General features: G+C 44.8%; 1 protein-coding gene across 1 annotated transcript in view; it reads right to left on the bottom strand.

The window, feature by feature from the left end:
- Positions 1 to 13,934: 13,934 nt before the first annotated feature.
- The window catches only part of TM9SF4 (transmembrane 9 superfamily member 4), a 58,893-nt gene continuing 56,008 nt past the window's right edge, over positions 13,935 to 16,819 (bottom strand). The window contains exon 18 of the mRNA XM_065891890.1: positions 13,935 to 15,883. Coding sequence (XP_065747962.1) covers positions 15,734 to 15,883 — 150 coding nt within the window. The 3' untranslated portion in view covers positions 13,935 to 15,733. The remainder of the gene's footprint in view (positions 15,884 to 16,819) is intronic.

Raw genomic sequence — 16,819 nt, 5'->3', positions numbered from 1 at the left:
TCCTGCCCAGCCTGTCTAAAGTCATCCTCTGCCCCTCGGCATTGCTTCTCCCCTTCTCTTCCTGATTGCCTCCATGGCACTTGTAACTCTGAAGTGATCTTCGTTTTCTTCTTTTCCTCTCCCGTCTAACATGTGTCAGGAGGACAGGGACCTCTCAGTCTGCTGCTTTGCCCCACGTGCACCTCAAAAATTGCTTGCGTGAAATGAATGACTTTGGCCAAATGTGTCAGAGTATCGTGCTCTGCTCTGCCAATGTGCCAACGTGGTTGCTGCCCAAAGGATTTCAGCTGGGCAGAGAAGTGTGGGGACAGTGAAGGGTGACTATGTAATTTGTCCTTAGCTAGAAACATCTGGGAGTGAAAGGGACGCTACTAATAATTACACCAGGACAAGAGGCCTAACTGGTACATAACAGTCACCCCAAAGAGACAGAACCCAGCTAAGTCCAGCTTGGCATACAGCTCTTCCCAGCTGTGTATGATGTGGGATCAGAGGGTGGAGACTTCTCTGAAGCCGGGACACTGGAGCTGGGCTTTGAAAAATGGGCGGTAGTTTAGAAATTGGGCCTGAAAAAGGAAATTCCTGACAGAGCAAACAATGTGACCAGAGGCGCTGGGATAGAAAATGCATGATGTGTTTAGGGCACAACATGTGCCCTGCGTGTGGCTGCTTGGAAGAGGCAAGCCTAGATGGGTAGGTTCAGGCCATTTTCTGGAAATAGGACCTCTGAATGCAAAGCCAAAGCATTGCCCTGTAGATAGTGGGGAGGGCTATCAGATGTGGTTCAAAGGTGGGAGAGCTCACGGGGCAGCTGGAGGCAAGGCAGGGGTCAGTGTCTGCAACTCCCGCTCTCCAGTACCTACCTTCAGTTTGAATCTTTTCCACTTGTCCAGGCTGCAGCTCTTCCAGGAAGCCCTCCGTGATTGCCCTAGCCCACCACAATCTCTGCCACCTCCCAAGTAGACTGAGAACCCAAAATTGGCACACCAGTGCCTGGCTGGGCTGCACCCTCTGGGGTTCTCTTTTGTGCTGTCCCAGATGCTCCCAGGGGAATCAGGGTGAGCCTGAAGTGGAGGCAGCCTGGCGATCCTGGAAGCCAGTGCCCCACGTGGTTTGCCTGCCCTGCGCCTGGTGTTCGGCAGGTGCGCTTTGGCCCCTGCAGCCCAAATTGGGGCCCAGCTGCATCCTACACGTCCTTAGGCCTTCGACAGTGGTGCTTACCCAGACAGGTGCTCACTTGATCTTTCTGCTGCATGGCCAACAGCACACCTCCTTCATGCCGTGGCTGGCCTCGGTGGGGGGCCTTGGCAACCGTGGGTCTTGGCGCTCTTCTGGGGCCTGAGTCTCGTCCTCAGAACCCACTCCTGCTTGCTCATTTATTCAGGTCCTGAGTCATTTGTTTATCCACGCATCTTAGCGTCCTCTGTACCGGATGTTGGGGGCGCAAGATGACTCGATTCAGGTTTCTGCTCTCAGTGAGCTCAAGAGCCTGAAAACAGTGATAATAACCCCTGACGTTTAGTGAACACCTACTGTGTACAGGGAGCTCACATGGATACAGCAGCCAGAGTGGTTCTTTAAACCTGCGTCGGGTCATGTCTTTCCTCTGCTCCAAACCCTCCAACGGCTCCAATCGCACACAAGAGGGAAAGCCAACGTGCTCCTCGTGGCCTGCAAGACCCTCAAGATCTGACCTTATCACCTCTCCAACTTCATCTCCTCCACCTGTCCCTCCAGATCGCTTTCCAGTGACACCAACTCCTGTTAGTCTTCAAACCTGGCTCAAACCTTTGCTTGCACTTCCCTCACCTGGAACCTTCTTCTGATATCTGCACGGCCGACTCCTCGATTCATTAAGGTTTCTCAGCTCATCTGTTACAGTTTCACCTCCTGAGGGAGGCCTTTTTTGACCACCCTTTCCGAAAAACACCCTGACTGTCCTCCTCCCGGTTCTCTGATTTGGATTTTGTTATAGCACTGACAACCCCTTACGTTAGATTGCATATTGATTTATTGATCTGCCGTTTCCTCTGCACTCATGGGGACTTTGTCTTATTCACTGCTGAATACCCCTCACCTAGAGTAGCACCTGGCACAGTTGGGGGCTCAGGAACTCTTTGAGGAATGAATGCTTCACACCCTCGAGGTTCAGGAAGCTCTCACAGGTGGGCAAGGGGCAGACGATCTCTAAGGATAAGATCTCTGTATGGCCCGAAGGCAGCCATTTTCCAGGCACTCTCTGGAGTTGAGGTGATGTCTCTGGGCCCATTCCTGGTCCCTCCTACAGAGATATGGCCGCCTGGCTTACACATGCTCCAAGGGTGGAGGAAGGAGTTCAGGGCGAGGAGGGTCTTCCTGCTCTGGTGTGACAGACACAAGCCTATGCTCTCAGAGGTCTGCCCTGTTCCGTTGTCCTGGGAAGGAACTTTGGACAAGTTCTTTTCAATCAGAATGAATCTGTCTAGAAACTATAGCAATTAGTTGTTACCTATAACCGCCCTGATTACAGCTTGGGGGACTTTGATATTTTCTCCCAAGGACATGATTTCAGCACAGAGATGCAAGTATCTCTGATATCCGCTTGCCTTTGCTTAGCAGGAGAACTAAATGCTAACTTGGGCCAGTGAACTTCGAGGCTCCCACCTCACAGGCCCCACCATCACGGCTGACTCGACCTCAAGGGCAGGGGCTGGGGTGGAGCAGGCACTAGCCGGAAGGCTGATAGGCTGGCATGCTCTTGATTCCCCACTGTGTGGCCTTGGACACATCCTTTCATGGCTCTCAGCCCGAGTTTCTCACCTAAAGGAAAACTTGGAAATTCTTTAGCGGGAGGAAAAAGTCCCTTCAGGTGTCTCCCCCTCCCCATAAGCCTCCAGCCCTCCAGGTGGCCGGCTCAGTGCTTTTGGTTGCATCTAACAGAAACTCTAATTGACTTAAACAAGAGATTTTTTTCCCCTTACGTGAACATCCAGAGGTCAGGTGGGCTTTGGGGCTGTTTGAATCAGCAGCTCAATGATGTCTGCAAAGACTTGGGCCTTCTTCTCTGATCTGCCGTCCTTCCTGTTGGTTCCATTCTCGGGTTGGTACCAAGACGGTAGCAGTAGTTCCAAGGGTAGCTTCGGGATATGGCAACTCCAGAGAAGGCAGATTGTGTCTTCCCATGACTTGCTTAAAATGGAAGGAAACTTTCCCAGAAGCCACTTTAGACTTTCTGGGTTCTGCATCTAATCTGCTAGAACTGGGTAACACGTCTGCTCTTGAATCAGTTATCGGTGAGGGGGAACGTGGTACCGTGACTTGCTTGGACCAAACATCAGGGGTAAACTTGATGTCTGTCCACAACGTCCAGTGGGATGGTTAAGACTGTCACCTCTAGGAGCTACAGTTATAATTCAGCTCTCCTGTGGGACGCCCTAGATGGCACTTTCACCCTGCAGTGGCCCTCAGGGTGAGAGGGGGCAGACTTCTGGGCTAGCACAGGTTCAATCGCACAGTTTCTGGGCCTAGAGCATTCTTAGGTGCAGCCAAGTCACTGCCAAACTTAGATTGCTAGGAATTAGGCCCTTTAGACTCACCATTCATGGGTGAGGAGGGAGTAACCGATTGAGGAGCTACCATGAGTGATCCTTTCATGTAACAGGACTCACACAGCCCTTCAGAGACCCCGTGATCTTACAGGTTAAAAAAGGGAGCAGCAGAGACTTCTGTTTTTAGCCAAGATGAAATAACAGGTAAGATTTATCCTCCCACCTGAAACTACCAGAAAAACTAAATCTATGAAACAGTGGTTTTCAAGGCTTTGGACATTGATCAATAAAGGACAGTAATCCCAGACAGATGGGAAACAAGTGAGGTAAGTTCTATGACTGCCTAGCTCACTTCCTTGAGAGAGTTTTCAGGCTGCAGCATAAGGAGGGGGACGGAAGCAGAGCCGAGCGCCCTCCCTGAGATGGTGCTGAGAGTCTGGAGACCAACGTAACAAGGGTTCAGAAATGGGCAAAAGATCTGAACGGACATTTTTCCAAAGAAGACAAACAGGTGGCCAACAGGTACATGAAAAGATGCTCAATATCATTAATCATCAGGAATATGCAAGTCAAAAACCACAGTGAGATATCACTTCACACCTGTTAGAATGGCTATTATCAAAAAGACAAGAAATATTGGTGAGGATGTGGAGAAAAGGGAAACTTTGTGCACTGTTGGTAGGAATGTAAATTGGTGCAGCCACTATGGAAAACAATATGGAGGTTCCTCAAAAAATGAAAAATAGAACTACCATATGATCCAGCAGTTCTACTTCTGGGTATTTATCTAAAGAAGATGAAAACACTAACTCAAAAAGATGCACCCCTATGTTCCCTGCAGCATTATTTACAATAGCCAAGATACGGAAACAACCTAAGTGTCCATCGATGGATGAAGAGATGAAGAAATTGTGGTATATATACACAATGGAATATTATCCAGCCATAAAAAATGAAATCACCATTTGCAACAATATGGTTGGACACTGAGGACATTATGCTAAGTGAAATAAGTCAGAGAAAGACAAATACCATATGATCTCTCTTGTAGGTGGAATCTAAAAAAAGAAAAACAAATAAAAACAAACTCATAAATACAGAGAACAGATTGGTGGTTGCCAGAGGTGCAGGGGGTGGGAGAAATGGGTAAAGGGGATTAAAAGGTAAAAAGAAAAAGGGGGAGAGAAGGGGAGGGGAGACGAGAGAGAGAGAGAGAGAGAGAGAGAGAGAGAGAGAGATCTCAGAGAGAATACCAGAGAGCCTGAGAGAGCTGTACAAGGAGAAACCCCTGGAGCTCTGCATAGGGTCCCCTGAAGTATTCATCAGCACACTGATCAGCACAAGTGTGCGAGGAAACTACCTGAGGCCAAGTAAAGAACAAACAGGAAGAATGAAAGGGAATAGTCCTTCGTGCTCACATGAGTGGGGAATAGTGTCTATTCCCACCAGCCATGGCACTGGGGAGAACGTCATGGTATATACGGGAGAATACTCAGAAAGGTCTTGCCTTGATAGCGGCCAATAATTAGCCCTAGAAAAAGCACTGCTCTGAAATTGCCTAAGAAATCTATGAGTAAGACCCAAAAGGATTAAACTGTTTCCAAGTAACTCAACTGTCCCAGAACGAAGCTCAAGAGGATTTACAGGATTACAAAAATATCCAGCCCTTAACAAGGTGAAACTCACAACATCTGGCATTCAATCAAAGACCATGAAGCCTATAAAGTGGCAGGCAATACGATCCACAATGAGGAAAATAAGCAATGAAAACCAGCCCACAACTGAAATAGATGTCCAAACGAGCAGATAGAGGTTTCCCTCCTGGCGCAATGGTTAAGAATCCACCTGCCGAATCCAGGGGACACGGGTTCAGAGTAACCCTAACCTAACACAAGCCACAACTAGACCTGGTGCAGCCAAAATAAATAAATATTTTAAAATAATAAAAAAAATTTTTTTTATTTGCAGATCAAATGATATTCTACATAAAAAACCCTAAAGATTCCACAAAAAACTGTTAGAACTAATCAATGAATTCAGTAAAGTTGCAGGATATAATCACAATACAAATAATACAATAATACAAAAATCTGCTGTGTGTCTATAATAGCAAAAAAATCACAAGGAGAAATTAAGAAAACAATCCCATTTACAACTTCATCAAATATAATAAAATACCTAGGAATAGATTTTTTTTTTACATCTTTATTGGAGTATAATTGCTTTACAATGGTGTGTTAGTTTCTGCTTTATAACAAAGTGAATCAGTTATACATATACATATGTTCCCATATCTCTTCCCTCTTGCGTCTCCCTCCCTCCCACCCTCCCTATCCCACCCCTCTAGGTGGTCACAAACCACCAAGCTGATCTCCCTGTTTTATGCGGCTGCTTCCCACTAGCTATCTACCTTACGTTTGGTAGTGTATATATATAAAAAATTTTTTTTTAAATTTTAAAAAATGGGTAAGGACCTAAATAGACATTTCTCCAAAGAAGATATACAAACAGCCAATAAGCACTGGAAAGGTGCTCAACATCACTAATTACTAGGTAAATGCAAATCAAAAACACAAGATACCACTTCACAGTCACTAGGATTGATGGGTATTTTCTTTTTTTAAAACAAATTTATTTATTTATTTATTTTTGGTTGCATTGGGTCTTCATTGCTGTGCGCAGGCTTTCTCTAGTTGCAGCAAGTGGGGGCTACTCTTTGTTGCAGTGCGTGGACTTCTCATCGTGGTGGCTTGTTGCAGAGCATGGGCTCTAGGTGCACGGGCTTCAGTAGTTGTGGCATGTGGGCTCAGTAGTTGTGGCTCGTGGGCCCTAGAGCGCAGGCTCAGTAGTTGTGGCACACGGGCTTAGTTACTCCACAGCATGTGGGATCTTCCTGGACCAGGGCTCAAACCCGTGTCCCCTGCATTGGCGGGCAGATTCTTAACCACTGCACCACCAGGGAAGTCCCAGGATGGGTATTTTCAAAAAACAGAAAATAACACTATTGGTGAGAATGTAAAGAAACTGAAATTTTCATGCATAGCTGGTGGGAATGTAAATGATACAGCCACTGTGGATAACAGGATGGTGGCTTCTCAAAAAAATTAAACATAAAATTACCATAAGATCCAGCAATACCACTCCTAGGTATATACCCAAAATAACTGAAAGCAGGGACTTGAACAGATATTTGTACACCAGTGTTTACAACAGCATTATCCACAATAGCCCAAAGGTGAAAACAACCCAAATGTCCACTGGTGGGTTAATGGATAAGCAAAATGTAGTATATACATACAATGGGATATTAAACCTTAAAGGAGTGAAATTCTGACAGATGCTACAATGTGAATGAACCTTGAAGACACAGTAAGTAAAATAAGCCAGACACAAAAGGACAAATATGTCCTGATTCCACCAGAGTAGTCAAGTTCATAGAGGCAGAAAGTAGAATAGTGGTTACCAGGGGCTGGGGGGAGAAAAGAACGGGGAGTTAGTGTTTAACGCATAAACAGAGTTTCAGTTTGGGATGATGAAAAAGTTCTGGAGGTGGCTGGTGACCACACATTTGTTGCACAAATTATGTTGCACAATTTGTGAGTCTACTTAATGCTTCTGAATTGTACACTTTAAAACAGTTAAAGTGGTAAATTTTATGTGTACTTTACACAATAAAAAGTTAGGTAGAAATATATAAAAAGAAAAGACCTAAATCAAATTGCTAGAGGTGAAAAAAGACGATGTCTGAGATGAAAACCACTGGATTAATGGCAGAGTAGACATGGTACAAGATTAGTGAATTTAAAGGAACAGTAATAGAAACTATCCAAAGTGAAACACAGGAAAAAGAATTAATGAAATGAGCATCAGTGGATGGGACATCAGTGGTGAGACAACTTCAAGTAGTCTAACCTATGGGTAATCAGAATCACAGAGGAAAGTTGGGGGGGAGAAAAAATATTTGAAGAAATAGTGACCTAAAAACTTTCCAATCTTACTGAAAACAATAAACGCACAGTTCTAAGAAGTTCAATGTACCCTAAACATAAGAAATATGAAGAAAACTATACCAAGGCATCCATAATCAAATAGCTCAAAAACCACTGACATAGTAAAAGCAGAGAAAAAAGACTTGTTACATACAGGGGGACAAAGAGAAGGATATCAGCTCTGTTGTTGGAAGCAATGCAAGCAGTAAGAGAGTAGACTAACATCTTTAAAGTACTAGGAAACAAAAAAACTTGTCAACCTAGAATTCTATACCCAGCAAAAATATCTTTCAATCACAAAGCTAAAACTGAAATATTTTGGACATACAAAAACTGAAAGGGGAAAAAAAAAAAAAAAAAAAAAAAAAACTGAAAGGGGACTTCCCTGGTGGTCTAGTGGTTAAGACTCCATGCTTCCACTGCAGGGGGCACAGGCTTGATCCTTGGTTGGGGAACTAAGGTCCTCCATGCCATGTGGTGAAAAAAAAAAAAAAAGCTGAAAGAATTCATCATCAGCAGATCCTCACTACAAGAAATATTAAAGGATATTAAAGGATGTCTTTTAGGCAGATGGAAAGTCATACCAGATGGAAATTTGTGTCTACACAAAGGAATGAAGACCACTGGAAATAATAACTACCTGGGTACATATGTAAGATTTTTTCTTATTACTTAAGCTCTCAAAAGACAACTGTTAAAAAAAAAAGACAACTGTTTAAATAAAAATAGCAACAGTATATTGTGGGGTTTATAACATATGTAAAAGTAAAAAAGGAGTGACAATCGAAATATAAAGGCTGGTAATGGAGAAATGGAAGTATACTATTGTATGGTTCTTATACTGTATGTGAAGTGGTATAATATCACTTGAAGGTAGACTGTGACAAGTTAAAGATACACACTAGAAACCCTAAAGTAATTACTGAAATATCCAAAAAAAGTTACAGTCAATAAGCCCATGAAGGAAATTAAAATGCAAAGCATACTTAATTTGTCCAAAAGAAGGCAGAAAAAGAGGAAAAAAGGATACAACAAATGGGGAAAATAGAAAACAAATGGCAAGATGAAGGACTTCAACTTAGCCAAATCAAGAACCGTATTAGGGACTTCCCTGGTGGTGCAGTGGTTAAGAATCTGCCTGCCAGTGGAGGGGACACAGGTTCGAGCCCTAGTCTGGGAAGAATCCACATGCCGCAGAACAACGAAGCCCATGTGTCACAACCCTGAGCCTGTGCTCTACACAGTTGCTCCACAACTACTGAGCCCATGTGCCACGACTCCTGAAGCCCGCACACCTAGAGCCTGTGTTCCACAACAAGAGAAGCCATTGCAATGAGAAGCCCGTGCACCTCAACAAAGAGTAGCCCCTGTTTGCCACAACTAGAGAAAGCCTGTGTGCAGCAACAAAGACCCAACGCAACAAGCAAGTAAGCGAGCAAGAAAGAAAGCGAAAGAAAAGACGAAAGAAAGAAAGAATCATATTAAATGTAAACGATTTAAACACTCCAATTAAAAAGCAGAGATTGTAAGACTGGATAAAAAGCAAAACCAAACTGTATGCTGCCTATAAGAAACACACTTTAAATATAAAAATACAAATAGGCTAAAAGTAAAAGAATGGAAAAAGACATACTGTGCTAATGTTAGTTAAAAGAAAGTGGGATTGGCTGTATTAATACCAAAGTAGATTTCTGGGGATAAATTCATCCTAAGAACAATATGAAACTAACAGAGTTTCAAAATACATATAGCAAAAACAGAACTGCAAGGAGAAATATACAAACCTACGATTACAGTTAGAGATTTCAATACTCCTCTCTCAATCACTGGTAAAATAAGAGGGCAGAAAATAGGCAAGCACATCATAGACTTGAAAAACACTATCAACCAACTTGACCTAATTGACATTTATATAACACTCCACTCAAAAACAGCTGAATACTCATTCTTTTCAAGTGTACATGGAATATTTACCAAGACAGACCATATTTGGGACCATAAAACAAGTCTCAATAAATTCAAAAGAATTCAAGTCATATAAAGTCTCTGCCCATTATTGTCTCTGTCCACAATAGAATTAAATTAGAAATCAATAACAGAAATATCCTTGGAAAAAAATCCCCCAATATTTGGACACTAAATAACATACTTCTAAATAACCATGAATCAAACAAGTAGTCAAATGGAAATTAGAAAGTATCTTGGACTGAATGACAATGAACACACAACATATCAGTATTTCTGGGATCTTGCTAAAGCAGTATTTAGGAAGAAATTTATGAACACCTATTTTAGAAAAAAAAAAAAGACCTCAAATAAATGACCTCAGCTTCCACCTTAAGAAACCAGAAGAGAGCAAATTAAAGAGAGATGTCCACTCGCACCATTCAGCACTGTATTTGAGGCTGTAGCCGGTGCAAGACAACACGATCATCTATGTAGAGTTCTGAAGGAATATACAAAAGACAAAAAAAAAAACAAAACAAACAACCCCCCCCCCCAAAAAAAAACAGCTACTAGAACTAATACGTGAATTTAGCAAGGTTTCAGGATATAAGATCAATATATAAAACTCAGTTGTGGGGCTTCCCTGGTGGCACAGTGGTTAAGAATCCTCCTGACAATGCAGGGGACACGGGTTCAAGCCCTGGTCCGGGAAGATCCCACACGCCGTGGAGCAACTAAGCCCGTGCGACACAACTACTGAGCCTGCGCTCTAGAGCCCGCAAGCCACAACTACTGAGCCCGCGCGCCTAGAGCCCATGCTCCACAAGAGAAGCCACCATAATGAGAAGCCCGCGCACCACAACAAATAGTCCCTGCTTGCCACAACTAGAGAAACCGTGCGCAGCAACAAAGACCCAGTGCAGCCCAAAAAAAACAAAAACAAAACTCAATTATATTTCTATTGCTAGCAATGAAAAAATTAGAAATTAAAAAACACCATTTTTAATGGCATCAAAAATATGAAGTACTTAGGAATAAATCTGACAAAAAGCTGTGAAAGACCTATATATACATTGAAGACTGCAAAATATGGTTGAGAGAAATTAAACAGAGAGATATAAGTTGTTCACAGTTCAGAAGACTCAACATTAAGATGTCAATTCTTCCCAAATTGATCTATAGATTTAACAGAATCTCAATTGAAATTACAGCAAGTGTGGACTTCCCTGGTGGTCCAGTGGGTAAGACTCCAAGCTCCCAATACAGGGGGCCCGGGTTCAATCCCTGGTCAGGGAACTAGATCCTGCATGCATGCTGCAGCTAAGAGTCTGCATGCCGCAACTAAACAAAGATCCTGTGAGCTGCAGCTAAGATCCAGCGCAGTCTAGATAAATAAATAATTAAAAAAAAAAAGAAATTACAGCAGGTGTTTTTGTGGAAATTGACAAGATGATTTTAAAATTCATATGGAAATCAAAGGGCCTCGAAATGCTGAAAAAGAACAAAATTGGAGGGCTAACAACACCTGATTCTAAGAATTATTATAAAGCTACAGTAATAAAAAGTGTGGCATTGGCATAAAAATGGACAGAACAATGGAACAGAATGGAAATTCCAGAAATAAATCCACACACAGGTGGGCAACTGATTTTTGTCAAAGACACAAAGAGAAAAGATAAGCTTTTCAAGAAATGGTTAAAAAAAAAAAAAAAGAACTTAGATCCATGTTGCACCTATACTAAAATTGCCTCAAAATGGATCATAGATCTAAACACAAAACCTAAAACTATGAAACTTCATAGGAGAAAAATCACTGTAACCTTGAGTTAGGCAAAGATGTCTTAGATATGACACCCTAACCCCAATCCATGAAAGAACGAATTGATAATTGGACTCTTTCAAAATTAAAAATTTCTGCTCTTTAAAAGACACTATTAAGAGAAGGAAAACACAAGCCACAAACTGGGAGAAAATCTTTGCAAAGCATATATCTGATAAAGGACTTGTATGCAGAATCCATAAAGAACTCTCAAAACTTAATTTCAAAAAACAAGCAACTCATTAAAAAATGGGCAAAGGATTTGAACAGACACTTCATCAAAGAAGATATATGGATGACAGATAAGCACATGAAAAGATGCTCAATAAAAGTTGTCACTAGGGATATGTAAATTGAAATCACAGTGAGACATTATTTTGCACCTGTTAGAATGGCTGAAATTAAAAAGATTAACTACAGGAAGTGTCAGAACGTGGAGCAACTGGAACTCTTATATACTGCTGATGGGAATGTGAAATTATACATACAACCACCTGGGAAAACAGCTTGGCAGTTTAGCTTAAATGTTACCACTCTCATACGATCCAGCCATTTAACTGCTTCACTTATTCACAGCAATTTTTTTTTTTTTTTTGCGGTACGCGGGCCTCTCACTGTTCTGGTCTCTCCCGTTGGGGAGCACAGGCTCCGGACGCGTCGTAGGCTCAGCGGTCATGGCTCACGGGCCCAGCCGCTCCGCCGCATGTGGGATCTTCCCAGACCAGGGCACGAACCCGTGTCCCCTGCATCGGCAGGCGGACTCTCAACCACCGCGCCACCAGGGAAGCCCACAGCAATTTTCTTTGTGATAGCCAAAAACTTGAGACACAAATGTCTGTCAATAGATAAGGAGATAAACAAATTATGGTATAGCCATACAATGGGATTTCATACACTCTGAAATATAGAGGAATGAACTACTGATACACATAACAATGTGGATTAATCTCAAAATAGATACGCTGAATGAAAAAAGACAAAAAAAGCATACATATGATTTCATTTATATAAAGCCCTAGGAAAGGTAAACTAATCTATAGTGAAAGAAAACAGGAATGGTGAGAGGCTGGAGGCCAGGATTACAAAGGACACGAAGAAACTTGGGTCGATGAATATGTTCACTATCTTGATTGTGGTGATGGTTTCATGATATATATATATATATATATATGTCAAAACACGGGACTTCCCTGGTGGTCCAGCGGTTAAGACTCCACACTTCCACTGCAGGGGTTGCAGGTTTGACCTCTGGTTGGGGAACTAAGATCCCACATGCTACACGGCACAGCCATAAAATAAATAAATTGTACACACACACACACACAACAGAACATATCAAATGGTGTAGTTTCTATCAATTATAATTTATATTAAAAATAGAAACATAAATACACTTTTTTTTTTTTTAATACACATTCTTTTAAAAAAGCAGCTATAGTAGTGGTTGGAAGAACAGGCCTTGGAGTCTGGCTGCGTCAGTTGAGTACTACTCCAGCGCTCACTTGCCATGGGACCCCCCCCCACAGCAGGCTACCTGAACTACTGGTGCCTGTTACCTCCTCCGTAAAAGGGAGGAAAGAACAAATTGATAATTGGACTCTTTCAAAACTAAATAACGGAAATTAAATTTTTAAATTAAATAATGGAACATGCTTCAGAGGATCATATTCAAGATTAAATGGCCTAACACATGGAAAGTGTTTGTAACAGTGTCTGGAACACAGGAAGTATCCCATGAATGGCAACCAGCACCTTTCTCACTGAGGTTTGGCACTGGAGTGGGTGGGTCTAACAGGCAAATGTTGTTTTTGTTTGCTGTGCATACCCTACGGTGGTTAACTGTTCTTTCCTCATCACCCATTCCACGTGACTCTGGTGGGCTGAAATTCACAGTATCCAGTACACTTGGGGTATGCAGCCTGTAATAGGACTCTATCACCCAGGATGTAGTGATCGGTCCAAGATGTATGAACAGTAACCCAAGCCGGGCCCATCAGAGACCTTTCCTAGGATTTATCAATATTGAGTGTACTGACATAAGATGTCTTTCTTTTTCTTCTGGGCTTTCTAAACTGGCTAATGTAAGCCTAGAGTGATCTGTGCCATGCTCTCCCTGCCTCCCCCACAGGAAAGAAGACTGTTGACAATGGGACAAATGATACAGAGAAAAGCACAGTGGAGACAGGGAGAATCTTAAGGCTATCCTTTGTGCCCCTGGATCTACCCAGACCTGAAGCCAAACCACTCCTTTCCTTGCTGACTTATGAGCTAGTCAATCCTCCTTGGGGCTTTAGGCTGTGTGACCCATTTCCACTGCCTGCAGCTGAAGGTGTCTTACATGACAGAGAGGTGAAGTGAGTTAGCAGCAAAATACTGGAGCTGGAAATCATTTAAAAACCAGGTCTCACTGCTACCAAAGCTCACACATGATTACCATCTCCTACTTGTGGGACCAGAGGGGCATGCTTAGTGATTCAGCGTCAAGGGGCTAAGCAGATGGCAGAGGCTATGAACAAGCACCAGGCAGGGGAAGAGCAGTGGCCTGGGCCCTTGAAAGCCTTGACAGGAGACCGAGCTTTGAGGGAAACCACTCAGCTCCACACATTTGGGGAATTTGTCTCACCTCAGACCCTTGAAGAGATTCAAGAGACATGACAACAGGACAATGACATATTTATTTATAATTGGACCAAAAAAAGGCATACAGGCATCTTTTAATTAAAAATAATGATGATGATGATTTAAAAAGTCAGAAAAATCGATGCTGTTTGAACCCTTTATGAGGAGTCCGTTTCCCCACTCCCCCCAAAAAGAGAATCTCTTAGGGAAAAAATCCAAGATTCGAATGAAGAAGACTCCATCATCGTACTCTACTGCTTGGGTTCCCTCTCCTCCAACCTGATTCTTGGTGGACGCCGCTTGGCACTGCGGAGTCGCTGTGAGGCAAGGTTGAGAAGATCACCGGTTTGACTGGTGGAGCTGGTGAGGGCTGCGGGGAGAGTGCTGGGCGAGGGCGGCGGGGAGGGTGCTGTGTTCCCAGCTCAGCCAGCATCCTGAGCTTTGTCCTCCTCAAGGGGCTGCAGCCAGGGTGAGTGGCTGCTACGTGAACCCTAACCCCAGGGTGGGTTTGGTCTCTTGCAGCTTAAGAGCAGACGTCTTGTGACACGCACGGGGGCGGGGGGTGGGTTAGGAGGAGCGGGCGCTGACAGGGGATCCAGGCCTGCACGTCAGCTCCTCTTTCTTAGGCTCCTTGCCTATTCCTGGGACTCGGGGAAGGAATGACAGAACTTACTTTCCATCTTCCTTCTCGCAACCAGTGTTCTGGGTGTTCCTCAAAGGAGACAAGAACTCAGGAGGTGGAGGGGAGGGGTCTGGCTAAAAGAGCTGTGTATGGGCACTAAGGCTGGGGGATGTCAGGGAGAGTGCCTCTTCCCAGCCACCTAAAGGAGGGGATCTGCGGTCTCCAGGCCTTGTCTCGCCCTGGAAATGGAGGAGAGGGCCCACCCTAGCACACTCTGCAAAGAGCAGCGACCCCCACAAGGGAGGGGCTGAGGAGCCTCCTGCGGGGTGAGGACCCTCAGCCCAGACACACACACATGGATGCTTGGTTTGGCTCTGGAAACACTTGGCCCTGGATCCAGGGTTTCTTGGCACGAAGACAGTTCATTGCAAGTCTCTCCTCCGGTCCAGAAAACTCTCACTGCTCTGAACAGGGGCAACTCCTGCTGTCCTGGGGCATCTGGTGCCCAGTACTTCCAGGGATTTCCTTGTAGCAACCAAGGCCTGGGCTTGCTCCCAGTGACAAGATGACCGGAGGCCTGGCGGGAAGCCCCGCCTCGAGCAGCCCTGGGAGGAGGCTGGGGAGGAGAGAAGAGGGAGGAAAAGGGGCTGGAAGAGGCTGGTTGGCACTGAGGATGCGTGTCCGGGCTGAGCTGTGCTTTGTCGCGGCATCAATGGCGAGGACGGGCAGCAAGGGGCTCAGAAATCTCGCTGGAGCCCGGAAGGCCCGGCGTTTCCTCTTCCAGTTAGTCGTGGGGTGGCCAACAGCCCTGAGGAACTGAGGTGGAGACAGTGACCAGAACCCAGTGTCTTGACGGGTTTATCCATCCTGGATCCATTTGTTAAAAAAACTAAGGAAAAAACTCCAAACCAAAAATAAACCTGAATAAACAGGTCTGAGAGTTCCTGCCGGAGGGATCTTTCTTAGCACTGAAGAAAAACAACCCACAAAAAACTCATCCCCAACAGAACTGGAATAAGATGATGAAGAAAAATGCAAGATTTATCTATAGGCCCTCCCGCCCCCTATGCAGCCCCAGGATCCAGGAACACTGTGCCAGGAGTTACATTCCAAACGAGCAGGAGTTATTTTATTTTACGTGCCTGCAGTTCCCCACGCGGGGTGGTTTCCTGTCCGTGGATGGAGTGGGCCGGGCCACGGTCCACCCCCATCAGTCTATCTTCACAGCAGCGTAGATCTTGCGGACAAACATGTAGGCTGCATAGAAGCCGATGGTGCCCGTGAGAAGCCAGAAGGACAGGACCATGAGGGCCGTGTAGCCAAAGTAGAGGAGAGAGGGAATGAACTCGACGATGTCCAGCTGGGGCATGAGCAGGGGAGAGGAGAGAGGGGACACGCTTAGTGCCAGCCTGCCGTGGCCAACTGGGTGTCCCCCTACCTTCTCACTGATCTCGTGGTGAAGCTGAAGACTGGCAAGGGGAAGGGGCCTGCCCCAGGTGGGCAGCGAGGGGCCAGTGGGACTCACAGTCATGGTGGACCTTCATCAGTACCAGGGCCCGTGCACCGCCTTGGATGCGCACCACCACTATGGTAGGTTATTAACCCACTTCACAGGTGGGGCACAGTTACACAGCCGGGAAACAGAAGGAGCTGGGATTTGAACCTGGGGCTAGAGGGCTAAGAGCCCAAGGCCCAAATCCGTTGACTCAGGACATTTCCTGAGTCACCATGAGCCTGTCTCAGCCTACAGTCCTCTCCACCTGAGTGCGCTCTGTCACTTTCGTTACTCTCTCATGGGGATTTTTATCTTGCAGCATTTGAACTCCTTTGCAGAGTCCTGAGGCCCGGGCAGGGATGCTAGGGAATCTGGGGTGTGGTGGGGTTTGCTGGGCCAAGTGGAACTAATCTAGGACCTTGGTATCAAGACCTGCCCAGCCCACCAGGGCCTGAGTGGGGCCTGTTCTAGGGCTCATGGGAAGACAAATGGCCACAAAATGCCAGGAGCCCAGAAGAAAACAATAAGGGTCACTGTTTGAGACCGTCTCCCTGAAGTCAAATGTCCTCAAACTAAGGGTGAAGGCCATGTTTTCCAGCTCAACTGTCTATGTCTCCTTTTATGAGCTTTCTTACGGCTGAAGATGGGGTGAAGGTGAGGGGGGAAACAGGGCAGTAGTAAATCCAGTGGTAAAACCAGGAAAGGGATGAGGCAAAAAGGCAGCGCTGGAAAGTTCCTTAGAGTTCAGACAGGCCAAGGCCACCATTTTACAGACAGGGCTCTGGGGCTGGAGGAGGTTTT

Source organism: Phocoena phocoena, chromosome 15, assembly GCF_963924675.1.
Source record: "Phocoena phocoena chromosome 15, mPhoPho1.1, whole genome shotgun sequence".
NCBI lineage: Eukaryota > Metazoa > Chordata > Mammalia > Artiodactyla > Phocoenidae > Phocoena > Phocoena phocoena.
Note: the sequence above shows the minus strand (reverse complement) of the source record. Positions and strands in the feature narration are given on the sequence as shown.